The sequence below is a fragment of the Balaenoptera physalus genome, assembly GCF_965194825.1.
Source record: "Balaenoptera physalus genome assembly, chromosome: 19".
In the NCBI taxonomy this organism is placed as follows: domain Eukaryota; kingdom Metazoa; phylum Chordata; class Mammalia; order Artiodactyla; family Balaenopteridae; genus Balaenoptera; species Balaenoptera physalus.
The window spans coordinates 7,475,438-7,496,301 of NC_138900.1; the positions used below are offsets into that span (position 1 = coordinate 7,475,438).

Genomic DNA, 20,864 nt, shown 5'->3' on the forward strand with positions numbered 1-20,864 from the left:
TAAAACTTAAAAAAAAAAAACCAAGTGAGAGGGACTTCCCTGGTGGTCCAGTGGTTAAGACTCCAAGCTCCCAATGCAGGGGGTTCGATCCCTGGTCAGGGAACTAGATCCTGAATGCCACAACCAAGAGCCTGCATGCCGCAACGAAGATCCCACGTGCCGCAACTAAGACCCGGCGCAGCCAAGTAAATAAATAAATAAATATTAAAAAAAAAAAACCAAGGTGAGATCACACCCATTAGGATGGCAATTATAAAAAAGAAAGAGAGAGACAGAGAGAGAGAGAGAGAAGAAGGAAGAGAAAAGAGAAAAGAAAACAACAAGTGCTGGTGAAGATGTGGAGAAATTGGAACACTTGTGCATTGCTGGTGGAAATTTAAATGGTACCACCACTGTGGAAAATAGTATGGCAGTTCCTCAAAAAATTAAACCTAGAATTACCATATGGTCCAGCAATTCCACTCTTAGATATGTACTCAAAACAATTGAAAGCAGGGACTCAAACAGATATTTGTACACTAATCATAGCAGTATTATCCACGATAGCCAAAAGGTCAAAACAATCCACATGTCCATCAACAGATGAATGGATAAAGAAAATGTAGTATATCCATACAATGGAATATAATTCAACCTTAAAAAGGAAGGATGTTCTAATACATGCTACAACATTGATAAACATTTATCTCAATTTAAAAAAAAATCTATTTATTTTTAACCAATGACCGGATGGGCTGAAAATAACCCAGGGCTGAAGAACTCCTGTCAAGATATTTCTTTGACATAAAGATAGGGTCTGTCTTTGACCCTATTCAAATACCATGACTTTTTTTTAAACTTCTCAAATGTGTCCCAACACCTATGTCTCACCAGCTTTAATCCAGGCCCCCATCTTGGCTGCCTGAAGCTTTACCTTCCTACCTGGCATCCTTGCCTCTAGTCTTGTCCCCTTCTGCATTGCAACTACAACAATGCATTTAAATTGCAAGCACAATTATGATGAAATGAATCCCCATCAGTTACAGATAACGTCTAACTTCCTCATACAAGCAACCACTTTGAAAGGATGAGATTGATGCATATGTATGAACAAGGGTAAATGCCCAATATATACTGTTAATGGAAAAAGCAAGTTACAAGAAATGCATGATATGGGGGGGTGGGGAGGAAGAAACAGCACTCGGGGTCATATATCAAGAATGGAGTGGGGTGGGGACGGGTGATATCCTAGGTCAGGGAATCTTACTGCACAAGCATTGGAGTTAGGTAGAAATAAAGGACAGGAATGTAGGAGAGAGTAGAATCAGAGATCAAGTCAGCACTCACCATCTCCCAGAAGTACACGGCCATCTGAGCCCTGTTGAGCAGCAGTGCCCAGAGGAGCAGGTCAATCCAGGGTGCCTGCCCGGGCACGGCTTCCAGCACAAGTTCTGAGGTAGCCTTGTCCCACAGCAGATACGACTGGAGGCGAGGAAGGCAAGGTGAGCGTTGTCTCCGCCCCAGACCTTTCCTGACTCCGCCCCAACCATCAGCCCCACACCCCGTTCAGTCACACACCCCGTGCTCTGACCACGCCCCCTCCTGGCATAGCCCCGCCCCCAGACCCTTTTGTGCTTCCCCCACCCAGCCCATTCCTTACATCCTCCTTGCTGCCATTGCCCTGCTGGGTGCCCCCGGCGGGGAACGTCGGCGCACACGTCTTCCCCAGCAGCATCCGCAGCACCTGCCCCACCTTAGGGGGTTGTGGCTCCGAAGAGGGTTTAGAGACTGGGCCTTTGTTGCCTGTGCCATGGGACGCCTGGTCCAAAAGGCTGTGGATAAGTGAGTTGGGGGGCGCTGCGTTGTAGAGCTGGGCCAGGCGCGTAGGGGTCAGGAAGCGGTCCAGGCTGAGGCCATGGGAGATGAGCAAGCGCACGAACTCTGGCCGGTCATTCAGAAGGGCGTCCATGAGGGAGGCTTCCAGATGGAAAGACTGGTGGGGGCGGAATGAATGGGGGAAGAGTTGAGCACAGAAACAGGCAGAAGGCCAGGTGAGGTCAGAGATTAAGGACAAGAGATGGGGGTACAGAGCTATGAGTGACAGATGGATGGATGGATGGTTGGATTGATGGATGGGTGGAGGGGTGGATGAGAGGATGGATGGGTGGGCAAGTAGATGGATGGATGGATGGGGAGAGAGGGAACAAGATGGGGACAGATGGACAACCAGAGATGGATGGACGATTAAGAGAAGGCTGGACAGGCCATAAAGGAAGATAGAGCCAGATGTCAAAGGAGTCAGGGAGTGGGGGAAATGCATCCCTTTTGTCAGGATCCCCAGTCGCCAGGCCCCACCCCCTCACCCGCCATCGGATATCCCCCCGGAAGAGTTCACTCTGGGCAATGTCCACACGGTTCCAAGCCACAGCCAAACGCAACTCATCCAGGTAAGCTGAGGCTTCAGAGCTCCCACAGGCTGAAAGGGTGAGAAGGAGAGGGGGCAAGAAGTCAGGGGAGGTTGGGAAGATCTGATGAATGTCTGTATTGCTTCTACTTGAGATGCCTGACATTTAAACTCTGTATAAAGGCAATGTTGTTGGGCAGAGTCTGGGGTCTTAAGAAGTCAGGCTATTACAAGCATAAGGTCAACACAGGGGCAGAGTTGAATGTAAATCTCTTCAGACCAGTGGTTGAGAGGCCCCAAGAAAAGGAAAGGGAATCATTTATTCATTTAACATTTACTGAGGTAGGCTACGGGCCAGGCAGTAAGAGGGATGGAGAGAGATTGGATACAGTCCCTGCCCTGAAGGAGCTCATTCCCGGGAAATATGTCCCAGAACCACATAACTGCCCTTAGAGTGATCGGTGCCCTTGGAGGAGGGCATAGAATGTGATTAGGACCCAGGGGAGGCTACAATCACAGAGGTATGGAGAGATCCAAGGGAGCCTCCTAGGGGATGCACATTGAGGTAGGGCTTTTGAAAGACTAGTAGGATTTGGAAGTGTGCATCTAAGGTGAGAAAAGAATCATCAAGGCAGCAGGAGGAGCTTGAGCAAAAGCCTCGGTGCAGGAAAGCACAGGCTATGATGGCAAATGTGAGTCACTCTGGTTTCCTGCAACTTGGGAGTATTTGTGAGACGAAAAGTAGCAGAAAAAATGTAAACATTAGCCGGACTTCGGAAGAACTTGGAGGTCATTAAATAGAACAAGGAAGAACAAGTGGCCTTTAAAAATTTGATCGGATAATTTAATGGATCCAAAAGTGTGCAGTCAACCTTGTGTGACCTTGGGCAAGTCACTTTCCCCCTCTCTGAGCCTCAGTTTCTTCATCTGCAAACTGGGGAGACGGTCCTTATAGGAAGGGTTAGAGGATCAGGGGCAATAATGTGTGCCAGCTGCTCAGCACAGTGCCTGGCTGTTCCTAGACTCTCATGAAGCATTCATCCCCTTCCCTCTTCCTTCCTCACCTGCTGAAACCCCATCCCTTCAACTCTGCCAACACTGAGACTGTCCAGCCATCTCCAGTTTCCCCAGCAGAGTGTGATCACTTGTACTTCTGCAGGCAACAGACTTAAAACACCACCCCCTCAAACCACATCTTAGAGAGCCGCTGTGTTTTCCCCCAGGAGGCTGATGAGTTAACTTCTGTAAAGTAAATCAGATTTGCCCACTGACTGTCATCCTCTATTAAAGGATGTGTCCCCACAAGAAATGGAATCATATTAAGAAGAGTTCCCATTTATTAGGCTCCCCCTGGGGACCAGGCACTGCCCATAATTTGCCTCTGAGGCCCACAACCCTCCCGCCAGGTATTATCTCAGTTTTTCAGAGAGAGAAACGAAGGCTCAGAGAGGGAAAGTCTCTTTCTCAAAGTCACACAACAGAGAGGGGGGCCAAGCTGATACTCAAATTTTAGTTTTATCTGATTCCAAAGTCAAAAATAACTACCACACCACAGAACATGGTAGATGCAATTGGGGTGGGGACCTGGAACTCAGAACGCATTACAAATTGACACTATGCCTCTTGAGAGTTTTTATCTAAGTGGGTGTTTTCCCTGTAAAACTCTTCTGACACCAAAAACGACCCTCCCCACCCACATCCCCACAGAGCCCTGGGGAACCCCCTTACCACTTATTTATCCCACCTCCACATCTTACCAACTCCAAATTCTACTGGCTCTTCAAGGCCGCCCAGTTTAAATACCACCTCCCCGTTTTTCTGACAGCAGTTCCTCTCCCATGCTTTTGTCTTGAATTTTACTTAAGGTTGTGTCCAAACAACCCTGGTAGGAACTGCTTTTATCTCTGAGCCTAATCTTTGTTGAATGAATAATGAGCTCCATCCTCAGCCTCTACCAAGCAGCCATTATGCTCCCTACCTTGGTTTTCATCATGCATTCCTCTAGTGAAATATCAGGAGCTCCTTGCTGGGAGATAGCACTCTGGTTTTTCTCTGACTCCACCACCCCTCAGGGCTTAAAACATATTGGAGGCATATAGGAAAAGTAGAAAGGGTGAGTGGGTGGATAGATGGAAGAATGGACGGATGGATGAAAAGATGGATGGATAGATGAAAGATGGATGGATGGAAGAATGATGAGTGGATGGAATTGTTACTAGATGTGTGAATAAACTGGTAGAAGGATGGGTGGATGGCAAGATGGATGGATGATTCGATGGATGGAAGAATGAAGGATGAATGGAATAATGGGTAGATGGAAAGATCAATGTACATATGGCTGGCTGGATGGATGAAGGATGAAAGGATGGGTGGATGGATACAACAGAAGGAAAGCAACGTTGGAACATAATGAAAGTATCTTGGGAAAACTGTCCAAATAACTCCATGCAAAGCCCCAAAAGGTAATGATAAAAGGAAAAAGATAAAAAGGGGCGCAATTTAGAGAGGATGGATAAAGTGCCGAGGCCAAGAGAGGTGTCCAAAGTTGAGCTGACAGTGGGGGAAGTTTTGGGACTCCAAGCCTTACCCTTGACAAGGGCCTTCAAAACGATGGTCTCAAATTCCTCAGGGCCATCATTAGCTGAATAGACTGTCAGCAGCTCCTTCCGAGTCATGATCCTCTCCACCTGCAGAATACCGAATTTTGCAACCCACACCCAACTCCCTGGCCCTGTCCACAGAGATATAGGAGAACATTCCCCTGCAGGACCCAGTAGTCTAGGTGCCTAGCACCCTCTACTCCCAGAACTTAGCGGGGATCCAGGCCCCCAGGCCTCTCCTCCCTTAGACCCAGGAGTCCAGGCTCCCAGCCTTTCCTCCCTCATATCCATGAGGCTGGGCCCCCATTCCCCTTCCCTTGGATCCAGGACTCCAAATCCTCAGCATCCTCACCTCTCAAGACCCAGGAACCCAGGTTCCCAGCTCCCTCCCATCTCAGGTTCCCGAGTTGGGCCCCCAATGTCATACCTGGGCCTGTAGAATCTCAGGGTCCCCTTTGGGGAAGAAACGTTTAATCAGATCTTGGGCTTCACATCGCTTGCCTCCTCCACTCCCTGGAGCCAGAGTGTGGATCTCTGCCAGGCAGTCTGCAGCTCCCCCAGACCCGGCCACCAGGAGGCAGGGGAGCTGAGCCTGGGTGGCATTCTCTATCCGCTACAGGACAAAAGGGGGAGTCAGGTTAGGGAAGGAAAGTATTCACACCTCCTAGAGTCTAGATTCCCAGCCCCCTCCTCCCCTAGGACCCAGGAGTACAGCCCCCGGCTACTGCCCCCGCCCTTAGACCCAGGCACCTGGGCCCTTATACCTTCAACATCTTTTCATCACCATCAATCAAGAGAAGGAGGACAGGGATGTCAATTCCAGTCCCTGAGGAGAGAAGAGAGCACAGGGCTTGGTCACCTCCCATCAGCCTCTGTCAGCGATGGGAGAGAAACACATTTCCCAGGAGTCCCCAGGGCAAATGCTGGCTTCTGCCTAATCCTCTGTCCTGAGGCTCATGAGAACTGTCACGCCTTTGAGGATGTTGGGAGGGGCCAGATCTTGAAGACAGTAATGTTCAACTTCTCAAGGGAGGAGAGGGCTGGGAGCCTGGACTCCTGGGTTCCCGAATGAGGCATGAGTCAATCCTATAACTGATTAACCATCCAGGAGCCAGGAGAGGATGAAAGTGCAAATTGAAAATAAAGGAAATAAGGAATAGAAAGGACTATCCAAATACAATAAAGATATTTATCAAAGCCCAATAGCAAACTCATATAAGTTTTTTACGAACTCTATTCCAAATAAAATAAGAACTGAAACAACATTACTACTATTCACACTTATCTGGGAGTTTTGAGCTAACGTAACAATGCAAGAAAATGAAATAGTTGGAATGAAAACTTGTATATATATATATATTTTAAGCTGGAAGAGACAAAGGTATCTATTTGAAGGAAAGATGATTTATATTCTCAGAAAATTGGAGAGACTCCACTCAGAATAACTAAATATTAATAAGAGAATTTGGTTAAGAGGATTAATACAAGAAAAATACACAAAAATAAAACTTTTCTCCAACTATTATAATATGTATCTTATCCATGTTTTCACAAAAATGATAAACTACCTGGGAATTAATTCATACAGAAAGGTATAATATTTTTATATGGAGATTGATAAACCTTATATAAGGACAAGGCCTGAATAAATGGTAAAACAAATACCATGTTAACCTGTCACAATGTAACACATAAATTCAATGCAGTTTGGAGAAAGAGGGAGGTAGGAGGAGGTTGGCAATGTTTTCCTTTTTTTTTCTTAATGGAACAAAATAATTTTTAAATTCATATGAAAGAATTAATATCAGAAGAGTTAAGAAATTTTTGAGAAATGACAGTGGGGAGAAACTTTCCCTAATATACATTCAAACGTCTTTAAACTGCTGTAAACAACAAGAACAAATATATATATATATATATATATATATATATTTTTTTTTTTTTTTTTTTTTGGCCGCGCTGCACAGCATGTTGGGTCTTAGTTCCCTGACCAGGGATTGAACCTGCACCCCTTGCATTGGACACGCAGAGTCTTAACCACTGGACCACCAGGGAAGTCCCAAACAAAATATATTTTTGGCACAGGAATAAATAGAGAGGTAGAAGAGGAAAAGGTTTAGAAATACTTCAACATATAAAGGAACTGAATATACAACTTAAGTGGCATTTCAATTTAGCTGGGAAAAGATGGTTTATTTATTAAATGGACATGAAGAAAACGTGGCTTCCCATTTGTAAGAAAAAAATGTAGACTCCCTATCTCAAGACACCTAAAAATCATTTCCAGATGTATTAAAAGTTTAAACATAAAAATATAAGATATTAAAAAAGAAGACTTAACATATTTGTATAGCATTGGAGTGAAATGAACCTTCCTAAAAAACCAAGGGAAACCAAGGGGCTATAAAAGGAACAACAAATATATCTAACCACATAAAAATGATAGAATTTTTATGGAAGTAGACACCATAATTAAAGTATCTTTTAAAAATTTTACATCTAACAGTCAAAGCGTTACTAAGGACAGGATACAAAGAATTCTTACAAAAAGACAAGAAAGAAATAACCCAATTCAAAAATGTGCAAAGAATATGAATAGACAGTTCATAATTGAGGAAATCTGATTGGCCAACAAAATATGTTTATATCTTTTAATAGTGGTTAGATAAATTAAAAAATCAAATGAAAAGTGGCATGTCACTTTTTATCCATCAAATTTGCCAAAAAAAAATTTTTAAACCAAGAGTATCCAGAGCCGGTTAAGACTGGACAGAAAAGGAAACTCTCACACATTCTCGATGAGAGTGAAAACTGCTACACACTTTTAGAAAGTTATCTAGTACTATCTATTAGTATACACACAGGGCAATCTCACTTGGGGGATCTACTGTATAGAATTTAAAACACCTGGATGCAATTATGGATGTTCATACAAAGATATTTATTCAGCATTGTTTGTAGTGCCAAACACTGATAGCACTTTAAGTATCCACCAATTGAGAAAAATTTAAATAACAGATGGTACAACCATTACCAAGGAATATCATGCAACTATTAAAAGGAGATACAGGGCTTCCCTGGTGGCACAGTGGTTGAGAATCTGCCTGTCAATGCAGGGAACACAGGTTTGAGCCCTGGTCTGGGAAGATCCCACATGCCGCGGAGCAACTAGGCCCGTGAGCCACAATTACTGAGCCTGCGCGTCTGGAGCCTGGGCTCCGCAACAAGATAGGCCGCGACAGTGAGAGGCCCGCGCACCGCGATGAAGAGTGGCCCTCACTTGCCGCAACTAGAGAAAGCCCTCGCACAGAAACGAAGACCCAACACAGCCATAAATAAATAAATAAAAATTAAAAAAAAAAAAAAAGGAGATACAAGATAGAGTAGTTTGTATCTAAAAGGGATGGTTGTAAGAGAGTGATATGTATATGTATAGTATAAAAGAGAGAAAGGAACACCACTGAGCATAGGATTTTATAAGCATAGACAAAGATATAAAAGGATTAACTCCAAACCATATAACACAGATTACCCCAATAGAAGGGATTGGAGCTGGGAAGGGAATTTTCTAACGTCTTTTTTTTTCTTCTTTGACCAGTGGGTTATTTACAAACTACAATTCAGGCAATGATATGAATTTCCTTATATACCTTCGCATGGTTTGATTAGTTCCAATAAACACATATTAAAGCTGCCATAAAATATTATGTTGAGTGAAAGAAGCCAATCTCAAAAGGTCATGTATTATATTATTCCATTTATTTATCTTCTGGAAAAGAGAAGACTAGAGTGATGGAAAACAGATCAGTAGCTGCCAGGGGCTGGGCACAAAAGGAATGCCTTCATGGTAACAGAACTATGTCCTGACTGTGGACACGAATCTCTACATATGCCTAAACTCACAGAATTATACACCCCAAAAAAGTCAGTTTACACCCCAAAAAGATAATTTTAAAAATAAGATTAAAGTTGCCAAAAAGCTAAGTAAAGTTTAAGAATTAAATGAGGGACTTCCCTGGTGGTGCAGTGGTTAAGAATCCGCCTGCCAATGCAGGGGAAACGGGTTCAGTCCCTGGTCCGGGAAGATCCCACATGCCGTGGAGCAACTAAGCCGGTGCGCCACACTACTGAGCCTGTGCTCTAGAGCCCACGAGCCACAACTACTGAACCCTCGTGCCACAACTACTGAAGCCCACGTGCCTAGAGCCCGTGCTCCGCAACAAGAGAAGCCACTGCGATGAGAAGCCCGTGCACTGCAACGAAGAGTAGCCCCCGTTCGCCACAGCTAGAGAAAGCCCGCGCACAGCAACGAAGACCCAACGCGGCCAAAAATAAATAAATACTTTTAAAAAAAAAGAATTAAATGAACACTTTTTAAAATACAGGAAATGTTCATAAAGAAGCAGATTTCTGTTTAGTTGACTTTCTACATTGGGCATTTCTTTCTGTTTTAGTGATTTCTGCCCTGTCTTTATTATGTCCTTGCTTCTACTTTCTCTAGATTTGATTTGCTCTTCTGTTTCTAGGATTTTTTTAAATTGGAGACTTAAATCATTGATTTTCAACCTTTCTTTTCTTTTCATTTTAGATAAGCATTTAAGTCTACAGATTTCCCTCTAAGTACTGCATTAGTTGCATCCGCAAAGTGTTGGTATGTCATAACATCATTATTATTCAGTTCAAAATATTTTCTAGCTTCTTTTTTTTTTTTTCCTTCTTTGATCTGTGGGTTATTTACAAACTACAGTTCATGCAATGATATGGATGAATCTCACAGAAATAATGTCGAATATGAGAAGGCAGAATTTAAAACATGGGGTTGTATTCATATGAAACACGGTCAGAACTACTCTATGCTGTGACAAGCAGAATAGGGTGGCTCTTGGGTGTGGGCAGAAGGCTTCTGGGGGCTGGTATTATTCTGTTTCTTGATCTGGGTGCTGGTTGCATAAGTGGGTTCAGTTTGTTAAAAATTCATCAAGCTGTCCACCTTTCGGTATTGTAGATTTCAAGATAATGATTTTTTTCAAACACAGCAAATGATGGGAGAAGGCACTTGACTACAGGAAACTCCCCCTGGCCGCAACCCCCAAATTCCGACCAGATCTGACCACTGGGATCCTGAGCCTTGGGCTGTGAATCCCCAGTGGAAGGAGCCACTCACCTCCCACGCCCGTCTTCTGTTGGGCAAGGTAGGACTCGAAGCCCAAGCGGAAGCGGTTCTCGCCGCCCGGGCGGCTGTGGGTGCCGTCGTCCACCAGGAGGAAGGCCGAATAGTTGTAGTCGAGAGGGAACTGGACCCCATCCTCAGGGTCACCGTGCCACCGGTACCTCGCAGGAAATGAGCCCTGGGGGACAAGTGGCAAGACCAGGGAGTCTTTCCATCAGGGCCAAGAGGACAGACACCAGTCGTTCGTCCTTCAGACCCAGGAGACCAGACACCCAGCCCCGTCCTCCCTCAGACCCGTGACTACAGGTCCCCAGCCCCTCCTCCCTCAGACCCAGGAGTCCAGGCCCCCAGCCCCCTCCTTGTCCAAGACCCTGGGTCCCACCTTGGGGTTGATGAGGGTGTGTCTATTCCGAACCACACCCCAGGGGGCCACGCCCATGGCCACCACCTTGTTGCCCCCAGTCCTGGCCGTCTGGTGGTCCCGCACAGCCACACCCACATGCCGTCCAATGCCCTTGTGCAGCCCTCCGGTGACAATCCAGGCCCCTACACAGCGACACAGACTGGTGGTGAGGTCCAGAGACACACAGGAGTGCAGAGACAGAGAGAGAGAGACTAGAGAGTGAGACAAAACCCCCCACACAAAGACGGGATGGGGGGAAAACAGAATTCCAGGGAAGTGGGGGAGATGGGGGAGCAGTTGGCCCCGGCCCGGGAAGCAGAGCCCCTGCCCACCCTCAGTCACCTGTGTTCTGGGCAGCCCGCACCAGCCCGCGCCGCAGCAGGTCCTGCAGCCAAGTCTGCAGGGTGGGGTCCCCCGACCCCCCCAGCACTGACACCACCAGGTTCGGGGCCTGGAAGCCCCATATGTTCGTGACCAGATTATAAACTGTAGCTGGATCCGTGCGGTCAGAGAGCCGGAGGAACTGTGGACACACAAGAGGAAGGGACACGGGGAGGGGGACAGAGACAGAGAGAAAGGGACAGGGACGCAGAGAGAGGAGCACAGAGATGGGGGGAGGGGAGATGGGGACAGAGACCCAGAGGGGAGGGATGGAGACCCAGAGAGAGAGAGGGGGGACAGGCTCAGAAAAGACAGACAGTGGTGGAGGGGACAGGGATCCAGGAGAGGTGAAGATAGGGATGGGCAAATGAGGAGACACAGCGTTCAGCTGGGACACCCCCAGGCCCTGGCTCCGGGAGCCCCTGAGGCATGCAGCCCCACTGGTCAACCCTGGCCCTGCCCAGACATGCAGGCCTCACATTGCTGGCCTTGCGGCCGGCACCCAAGAAGTCCAGGTCTCCGAAGGCGTCTGTGGGCTTCTCCGTGGTGTGCAGGTCACTGTCCCATATGGTCACCACGGCTGCCCCGAACGCATCCTCCACAGCCACCGATGGGTGGGCACACCGGGGTTGCCCACACTGGCACAAGGTCCCCCTGAGGGGGGAGGGGAAGGAGGAGAATGAAGCCCAGAGGTGTCCGCACCGACCCCAAGCATCCTGTAGAAATGTCCATATTTCTGCACCTGCCTCCAGAGGAGCTCACAGTCCATACTGACCCTGGCGCTGGCCCTCCACGGTTCTGACCAGCCTGAGGGAGAGACTGGCAGGGAGGTCTCCCTGAGCAGGGACGTCTACATACCAGGCCCCACGCTCACTGTTGCCTTCAGGGCCTGAGGTGGAAAAGTGCAGGGGGCCATCGGGGATGTCCTTGCTGCCCCCATTTCAAACAGATGATATTCACATGAAAAGGAAAATCAAGAGAGTGATTCACAGAGCACGCATGCACTAGAGGCCAAGGCAGCTGTGTGACTTTGAGCAAGTAGCTTCATCTCTCTGAGCCTAAATTTCCACCTCAAATGCAAAGACAATGATAGCACAGCCTACGTCATAGAACTATGAGGAGCCAATGAAATAACACAACATTTCCTAAAATGGGGGCCGCATACCAGATCCAGTCTCCGTGAACTCCACACAGAGCTTTAAATAACCTTGAACAACACAGTGAGAAAGTCATTCCTTTTTGAGCTCTCCTGATTACTGTCAAGGAGAGAGGCTCAGCGGGTGCTAGAATATTTCTAATGCCTAACTCTTTACTTTTTCTTTTTAACAGAGAAAAGCTGGCCTCATGCTCAGAAAACTGGGCTGGCAACAGCAACCATTTAGACGGTAAATACTTTTTATTTGGTTTTCATTGTGATTGTCTTTTATGCCTTGTTTCTTTCTCTTTGTGGCAAATGGAACAGATTTTGCATTTATGGTGATCACATATGAAACTTTTTTCCCCCTAAATAAATACACAAGTATCCCTTGTCACCTAATGGGATTGGCACCTGAGTTTAAAAACAGGAAGCAACACGGGTTTGGGAGATGAGGGATTTATTTGAAAATGTATCTAAATCTCTTTGGTCCCTGATTCCAGAAGGGATTCAAATATCAGGGGAGACCTGCATTTATGTAAACAGAGTGAGCCATGATTTAAGGACTAATTTTATGGAAAGAATAGCACAGGTGGTCCATGGATTTGACAAGAGTTGTAAAGTCACTAAAAGAATGGCCAACAAATCCAAACAGAATACACCAGCTCCTGACACAGTAAGGAATATAGGATACACCCCTCCGTCTTCCTGAGTCTACCTCCAGGGTCCTGGCATGCCTCAGTTTACCCACTTGATCCTTTCACCCATCTCAACCCCGTCCCTGGACCCCCCCTCATTCCTGTCCATCTACTTCTCACGAGCCCTTCTGGGCAAAATTTCTTCATGGAATGTTCCAGAACCTGAACTGTCCAGTACAGTAGCCTCTAGCCACACCGTGCTCCTTATATTCAAATAAATTAAAATTAAATACAATTAAAAATTCAGTTCCTCAGTTGCTCTGGCCACATTTCAAGTGATTAGGAGCCACATGTGGCCGATGGCTGCCATATTGGATGTGGATATAGAACATTTTCACCATTGCAGAAAATTCTGGTAGACAGCACTGGCAGACTCCCCCTCTGTCCGTCTCACCTCCTACCCCCCCTTTCTCTGTGTGGCCACTGAAACCAAAATTGTTCCCGATAAAATCAGCAATTACCTGCACGTCCCTGAATACAGTGGCTTCTATTCAGGTCTCATCTGACTCAGACAAAGTAGCACTGGTCATAGCTAAAAGGCTGATTCTAGAAAAACTTCTCCTTGGCAAAGCACACCTGTTCCCCTGGCTGCTCTGTCTCTGACTCATCTGTGGCTTTCTCTTGCTCTGTGCCTCCCTTGAGAGTAGGTGTTCCCCAGAGCCAGGACCACATGCCTTCCCTACATGGGTCTCAAACTCAGTGCCCCCAAGGGCCAGGCAGGTAACATAAGAGAAAGAAGCATCAGGTGGAAAATTATAAGTGGATGTGCCGGAGGCTGTGCTGACTTGAGGCAGCATGTCTGTCTTGAAGCATTCAGAGACAAGTGTTTAGCAATCCTCTTCCGTGGAAGAAAAAAAAAAAAACATTGGCCATAGAATTGCCAGTTTGCAACCTCCTCTGATTTTACACTTTCTTCCCCCCATCCTACTTCCACAGTTTCCATTACCACCTACAGCTAGGACTTCTCAAGTCTTGGATGGAAGTCACAGACCTTTCCTGAGTCCCTGAGCCAGGTTTGCAACGCCCCTGGCTCCCCCAGGCCCCTCCCACACACGAAGTCCCACTCTGAGCTGGGTGACATTTCCCAAACCTACTCATGCACCTGGATTCCCATCTCGGGGACAAGCTCACTGTTTCCCAGGCCCCAGACCAGATGTCTGGGCCCATCCTCCCCTCTCCCCTCTCACTCTGCAAATCCATGGGTCCCCAAGCTCCTGCCCCTGGCCTGCCTCAGGCCTGTTCTCCTCCCACCTGCCCCTTGCCCAGCCTCTTCCCCAGCTTCCTGAACTATTCATCCTTACGTGGCCCTCAAAGCATCTTTCCACACCCAGAGCTGACCCTGCCCCTCCCATGGCTCCCGGGAACACCAAGACACGGTCCCAACCCCTCGGGGTGACATCTAAGGCTGTGTGACTTCTGGCCCTGCCCTCCTGCTTGATATCCTCTTTCAGATGCTCCTTGCACCTTGAACTCTGCCCCATTTGCAAGCCACATCATCAATAGGGGGCAATTTATACTTGTTGTTCCCACTCCTGGAATCCAACCCACCTTCAACTGTCAAACTCCAACTTTATCACCTTCCAGTGTCACCTCATTAGCCCCTCCTCCTCCAGAAGCCATTGGTGACACCCTGTGTCCCCTCCCCGGACTTAACCAGATGCCTCCTCTTGGCTCCCACTGGGCCCAGTGGCTTGTCCTTTGCAGCTCCCATCTCCTTGCCTTAGAATCATCTTCCTCCCACCAGACCAGAGGTTCCTAAACTTCCTTGACCGCCCTTTCCATCAGTAAAAGTTTTTGAGCACTCACCCCCAAATAATATATATGTTTATTTATACATAATTCAAGCCATCCTGCACTAATATAGTCATAATAAAACACACACTAAATTAGGAACGTTGACATTTCCCATACCCCAAAGATTGCCTTGAGGACACTAGAAAGCCAAAACCCACTTGAGAGACCATCACTGAAGGCCAGGAGCTCCTAAGGGTGGCCACTCCCCACCCCCCAGCCACCCAGCACAAGCACAGGCCCTACACATGCTAGTAATTGCTACCTTCCGGTGGTTCCTATGGACATATTTTCCAGTGCTTACTATGTGCTGGGCACTGTTTCAGAAATATCACAAGCAGTAACTTGTTTAATTCTCACAATATCCGCAGGAAACAGAGGCTGTTTTTATGCCCAGATGATAGATGAGGCCCAGAGAAGTGAAATGACTTGCCCGAAGCCACACAGCACGTGTCCCAGCTGAAATCTGAACCCTGGCAGGGCCTGTGCTCTTGAAAATAATGCCCCCTTGGAAGTGCTGAGTGAGAGTTTCTTGGAGGAATGAACGAATGAGTGAATGAATGAAACAGAGAGAGCCAAGAAAGAAAGACAGAGAAAGTGACACCAGGAGGCAGAGACACACAGAAGACACACGGGGAAGGAAAAAACCATAACCCAGCCCTGGGGCTTGAACACTGACCCTGAGCGGGAGGATGGGAAATTGGAAGTGTTTGCAGACTGACCCAAGCCCTCCCCGAGGTAGAGAGCCACTAGGAAACGCCCTAGGGAGTATCGGCTCTGACAAGACTGGGGAAGGGAAGGAACCGAAGGGCGGGGTCTGCGGTGGGTGGGGTCAGCGGACCCGGGACACTCTGGGGTCCGTCCCCGGGGCGAACTCCTCACCCCGCATCTGTGGGGTCAACGATGAAAGTCGTGCACGTCTTCTTCTTGAAGATCTTGGGGATCCAGCTCTGGAGACAGGAACAAGGAGTGGGGGGGTGTTGATCCAGTTCGGTCCTATGGGTCACGGAGTGACCCACCCGCGCCCTAGCCGGAGAGCCAGGAGTCCGGGACCCCAGTGCCCTCCTCTCCCAGACTCAGGAAACTCGACCCCCCCAACCCCCTCACCAATCCGTCCCCAAGGACCCTGGAGTCCGGGTCCCCAGCAGCCCCTTCCTTCGTCTGACCCAAGAATCTGGGTCTCAAGCACCCTCCTCTCTGGAAACCAGGAGGCCAGGCCCTAGCTCCCTGTTCCCTCAGGCCCGGGTCCGGCCGCTGTACCTGCTCCTTCTCCGCACCCACCATGCTGCCGCAGCCACCGCAATCTATCCGACTCCCTGCATTCCCTCCACCAACCGGGTTCTAGATGCGCCCTGGACAAACCGGATCCGCCACTTCCCAGCCCAGCCTGAGGCGGGGCCAGGTCTGGGGGGCGGGGAGTCTCGGAGAAGCGTAGAGCGGGAGGCGGGGCAAAGGGTCGGACAGGACCCAGAGAGAGGCGGGCAGGGACGCAGGGAGAGGGGGACAGGAACCCAGGGAGAGGGGACAGAGACCCAAAGAGGAAATGCCAGCGATGAGAGAGAGGGCACACTGACCCAGGTCGGGGGATGGGGGGCGGGAAACACAAAGACTTAGGTGGGGGCAGAGAATCAGAAAGGGGGAACAGAGATTGGCGGGGCGCTACATTGACCCAAACACGGAGAGAGAGAGAAAGGTTTGGATGGGTGGCAGACACTCAGAGTGAGAGGGAGAAGGGGACAGAATCCTCAGGAGGTGGGCAACAGGGACCCTGAGAGAGAGCTGGTGAAGAAACAATGACAGAGAGAGGGAGACCCATAAAGAAGGATGGGAACCCAAAGAGCGAGGGCGACGGTGACAGGATGAGGAGTGGGAGGTATTGATATGCGGACAGGCAGGGCCACATGTCTCCTGACAGCTCTCTGACAGGGACAGCTGCGGCCTCCTGGGTAACCTGAGCCCCTTGCCCCCCCTCGCTGTATTTATAGCCCTGGCCTGGCACCATCCCCTGCCCCCAGATCTGAGTTCCAGGGACAGGAGGTCATGGGTACGTGTGCTGGAGCAAAATTCCTTTCGCGCCATTCCAGGGCTTCCATATTGGCATCCACCTTCTCAGCAAAGTAGCCCATTCTGGCCAGAAACTCCCCATAATCTAACCCCCAGTCCTTCTTTGGCAGGGGTTTCTCCCCTCAGATACATCCCTCCTGCTACCCTCCCCCATGGCCCAGGCTCCCCCCAAATTGGCCTACTAAAAATCTAGCCATTGTCTTTGCAGCTGCCAAACATGAACTTGTTGGCAACCCAAAGTCAAATCCCTTGGCTCCTCTCTCCTGGCCAAGGAGAGACCCCTTCATCCACCCCCTCCCCAGCTGGGAGGAGGAGGAGCAGGAGGGGAGGGGCAGGTGGGGACTGACCCAGAATAACTCAGGGCTGAGAGTAAATTTAGCCACAGAGAGGGGAGGGGAGAGACCCTATTGGCTGGGAAGTGGGAGGGAGGGCCGGAGAGGAGGGTAAGGGGCTCTGGAGACTGCCTCAGAGGGCCTGGCTGTGAGGGCCAGAGAGCAGAGGCCGAGAGAGACACAGCAAAGGAACAACACAGGGAGAAAGAAAGAGAAGGAGCCCAAAAGGGACAAGGACCCCAATATTCATCCACATAGCCATAGCCACAGTGGGAGCCAGCCCTGGGAGAAGCTCTGCTTCCTGTCTGTCCCCATGGGCCACTGTGGGCCATGGCTGCACACTTCTCTCCTCTGGGCTGCAGTGGCCAGCCTGCTTCTCCCCACTGCCGTGACCCAGCAGCTGAGAGGGGCTGGGCCGGGGCCCAGCAACTGGAACAACAATGCAGGAGCTTCGGGGCTCTCAGAGGACGCGTCGGGCAAGTTTGGCCACCCCACGCACAGCCATAGAGGCCACGGAGATGAGAACAAGGATGTTTCCACAGAGAGTGGGCATCATTTCTGGGGCCACGGAGACCACAGAGAAGAGGACGAAGATGTCTCCAGAGAATCCCAAGACCATAGGTACCAAGGCCCCAAGGTGGGAGATGAGAACATCTCTGATGAGGAGGAATATACAGAGCATGCTCAGCAGGCCCGTGGGCACAGAAGCCATGGGAACGAAGACGCGGGTGATTCAGCTGAGCACGGGCACCACTTCCCCAGCCACGGGAGCCACGGCCATGAAGATGAGGACGAAGACGAAGTTGTGTCCAGTGAGCATCACCATCATATCGTCAGGCATGTACACCGAGGCCATGGAGAAGAGGAGGATGAAGAAGAGGAAGAGGAGGATGTCTCCACTGAGTATGGACACCAGGTCCACAAACACCGAGACCATGGGAAGGAAAAGGATGAAGATGTCTCAGATAAACACCACCAACATGGCCCCAGCCACAGACACCGAGGCCATGAAGAAGAAGAAGAAGAAGAAGATGATGACGATGATGTCTCCACTGAGTACGTATACCAGACCCACAGGAGTCAAGGCCATGGGAAGGAAGACAATGAAGATGTCTCAGATGAACACCACCATCATATCCCTAGCCACAGACATCAAGGCCACAGAGACAAGGAAGATGAGGATGAGGATGTGTCCACTGAACACTGGCACCAGGTTCCCAGACATACCCACCATGGCCTTGGAGACGACGAGGAGGAGGACGAGGAGGAGATCACAGTCAAGTTCAGCCACCATGTTGCAAGCCACCAACGCCAAGGCCACAAGAGCGCTGAGGAGGAGGACTTCCCAGAGGAATATGAAAGAGCAGTCCCTGGCCATCACCACCGTGGAGTCCCCAAGGAGGAAGATGAGGACATCTCTGCCAAGCTTGGCCACCAGGCTCCCAGCCACAGGCAGCAAAGCCACAGAGATAAAGGGACTGGCCACAGAGGGTCCATCAAAGAGGAGACTAGCCACCAGCCCCCAGAACACATGGGGGTAAAGGATAGAAGCCATTTAAAGGAGAGTGATTCTGAGGAGGAAGAGGAAGAGAAGGAAGAGGATCACAGCTCCCATGAAGAAGATGATGAAGGTTCAGAGGAGGGAGGAGAAGGCACCCACCATGGCAGCCTGGACCAGGAGGATGAGGAAGACAAGGAGGAAGGTCATGGCCTCAGCCTGAGCCAGGAGGAGGAGGAAGAAGAGGAGGAAGAGGAAGAAGAGAAGGAGGAGAGGAGGGAAGAGAGGGCTGAGGTTTGGGTCCCACTGAGCCAAGACCACCAGAAGGAAGAAGATGAGGAGGAGGGGCTGGAGGAGGATGAGCTCCCCTTCACCATCATCCCCAACCCACTGGCCAGGAGGGAGGTGTCTGGAGGTGCCTCCAGTGAAGAGGAGAGTAGTGAGGACATGGGTAAGTGATCTGACTGGATGATGGGGGTGGGGAGGAGCGGAGTCAGCCTGGGTCACCGCTGCCCTCTTGTCCCCACAGATCAGCAGGACGCCCAGGAGTACGGGAACTACCAGCCAGGGTCCCTTTGCGGCTACTGCTCCTTCTGCAATGTATGTCTGCAACCCAGCTCCATCCACCAAGCTGTTCCTAGAGTTTGTGCCAGGGCTCTGGTGTGCCTTGGGAGGGCCCTGAGCAACGGGCCTGAGTAAACAGAGACACTTCTGGGGCCAAGTAGGGGACAGACTGGAGGCCAGGAGGCTGGGGAGGAGCCTGGGACAGTGGTCCAGGAAAGAGAGGGTGAGGCCTAAGCTGCACTTGCAGATGTGGGGACAGGGAGGAGGGTTCAAGGCAGAGCCGAGGGAGGTGGGACAGGACTGGAGACTGACAGGCTATGGGGAGAATAGGAAGAGAGGGGGTGAAGAGAGTACCCAAAGGTCCAGCCCACAGTGACAAGGGGACTTCGGGGCACCTTGCAATAGGGAAATGAGGGGGTGGGAAGCAGGTTAAGCAGGTTGGAGGAAGATACTGAGCTCAGTGTCAGAAGTAATGAGGCTGAGAAGTTGGGGATATGTCCAGCGGGCAGGGTGGAGGACTGGCGGGTGGCTCCCAAACGTCTCTGCCTAACCAGGCTCCTCTGGTCCCCAGCGATGCACTGAATGTGAGAACTGTCACTGTGACGAGGAGAACATGGGAGAGCACTGCGACCAGTGCCAGGTGAGACTTCCCCCAGACTCAAGTATCCACCAGGTTTCCGGATGGCCCAGGACCATCTGAGCACACCCAGCCCCAAATCCTCTGCCCTCAAACTGACCTAACCCCTTACCCCTGATGCAGCCTTGACTCCAAACCCGATCCTGCCTCTGACCTTAACCTCCACCTAGCTAGCCTCCTACCCAAGTACGGCCCACGCCCCATCCTAACTCCGCCCCTGACCACCTCCTACCGCTCATTCTCTCTCCCCATCCCCGCCCCCAGCACTGCCAGTTCTGCTACCTCTGCCCGCTGGTCTGCGAAACTGTCTGCACTCCGGGTGAGCATGGGTGGGGCCCAGAAGAAACCTGATGAAGGTTTCTAGGCCGCGGGGCCTAGTGGGTGGAGCCAACCTGAGGAGCAGGCTGGAAGGTTGTGGGGCGTGGCTATGTGGGGAGGCGTGGCTAAGGCTGGGACTCTGTGACGAGCGGGAGGAGCACGGAGGGGCGGGGCCGGGCAGAGGGAAGGTTGGGGATAGGTGCCAAAACCTAAGAGGTTCGGATTGAGGGGTGAGCCTAGAACAACCAAGAGGTTGGGGCCAAAGCAAGTGGAATTCGAAGGACGCGGCGGGGGGTGGGGCTATTGGAGAATGGGAACACTTAGAACACTTAGAGCCAGGAGGAAGGAAGGAGTCCCTGTAGAAGGAATTAGTTTGGGGGAAGGAATCCAGAAAAGGGGGCGGAGCTAGTCCTGATCCTGGACTGAGTGAAAAGTGTCCCCCAATTTCACCCGTGGTGTACCCCTCAAGCCTCTTCTCTCCCACAGGAAGCTACGTCGACTATTTCTCCTCGTCCCTGTACCAGTAAGTGTATGGAGGAGGGATGTTTAAGGGCCCCGTTTAGAAAGGTGTTGTCCCGCTATGAATTATTGGACAACCCTGAGCCTCTAGTCCCCCCTTGGTGAAATGGGCAGGTTAACGATCTCTAAGCGCCCTGGTGTGAGCTTTGGACACTTCGGCTGTCCAACCTCTGCGTCCTTCTCTCCAGAGCCCTGGCAGACATGCTGGAAACTCCGGAACTCTAACCCAGACACACGGCTGCGGCGCAGATACATCTCCCTGGCCCTCCAACCCCTTTCCACGGGCCATATTTATTTCTCTGAATAAACGTGCTCCCCGAAACCTCATTGTCAGGCCTGGGATCTGGATCCTCTGGGCACCGGGGAACGCG

At 50.1% G+C, this 20,864-nt stretch overlaps 2 protein-coding genes across 8 annotated transcripts in view; one reads left to right on the forward strand and one right to left on the reverse strand.

The window, feature by feature from the left end:
* TRPM4 (transient receptor potential cation channel subfamily M member 4) overlaps positions 1–15,969 on the reverse strand; it is a 36,240-nt gene extending 20,271 nt beyond the window's left edge. For 2 of the 6 annotated variants that reach the window (XM_082435880.1, XM_082435883.1), the window contains exons 1-12: positions 15,822–15,969; positions 15,444–15,511; positions 11,417–11,591; positions 10,899–11,079; positions 10,536–10,699; positions 10,148–10,331; positions 5,748–5,809; positions 5,411–5,596; positions 4,971–5,070; positions 2,343–2,455; positions 1,640–1,972; positions 1,327–1,461 (exon numbers count right to left, since the gene is read on the reverse strand). In XM_082435880.1, coding sequence (XP_082292006.1) covers positions 1,327–1,461; positions 1,640–1,972; positions 2,343–2,455; positions 4,971–5,070; positions 5,411–5,596; positions 5,748–5,809; positions 10,148–10,331; positions 10,536–10,699; positions 10,899–11,079; positions 11,417–11,591; positions 15,444–15,511; positions 15,822–15,845 — 1,725 coding nt within the window. In that variant the 5' untranslated portion in view covers positions 15,846–15,969. Of the gene's footprint in view, positions 1–1,326; positions 1,462–1,639; positions 1,973–2,342; positions 2,456–4,970; positions 5,074–5,410; positions 5,597–5,747; positions 5,810–10,147; positions 10,332–10,535; positions 10,700–10,898; positions 11,080–11,416; positions 11,592–15,443; positions 15,512–15,821 lie in introns of those variants that run through there. The other 4 variants (XM_082435881.1, XM_082435882.1, XM_082435884.1 and 1 more) reach the window with 4 other exon arrangements.
* Positions 15,970–17,066: 1,097 nt separating this feature from the next.
* HRC (histidine rich calcium binding protein) lies at positions 17,067–20,820 on the forward strand. Of its 2 annotated transcripts, XM_082435917.1 has the most exons (6): positions 17,068–18,906; positions 18,985–19,055; positions 19,591–19,659; positions 19,921–19,975; positions 20,461–20,497; positions 20,682–20,820. In XM_082435917.1, the coding sequence occupies exons 1-6, from the start codon at positions 17,271–17,273 to the stop codon at positions 20,716–20,718; spliced, it is 1,905 nt and encodes a 634-aa protein (XP_082292043.1). In that variant the 5' UTR covers positions 17,068–17,270; the 3' UTR covers positions 20,719–20,820. The 2 variants fall into 2 exon arrangements, with proteins under 2 accessions (XP_082292042.1, XP_082292043.1); XM_082435916.1 differs by lacking the exon at positions 20,461–20,497 and having other exon boundaries at positions 17,067–18,906.
* Positions 20,821–20,864: the final 44 nt, after the last annotated feature.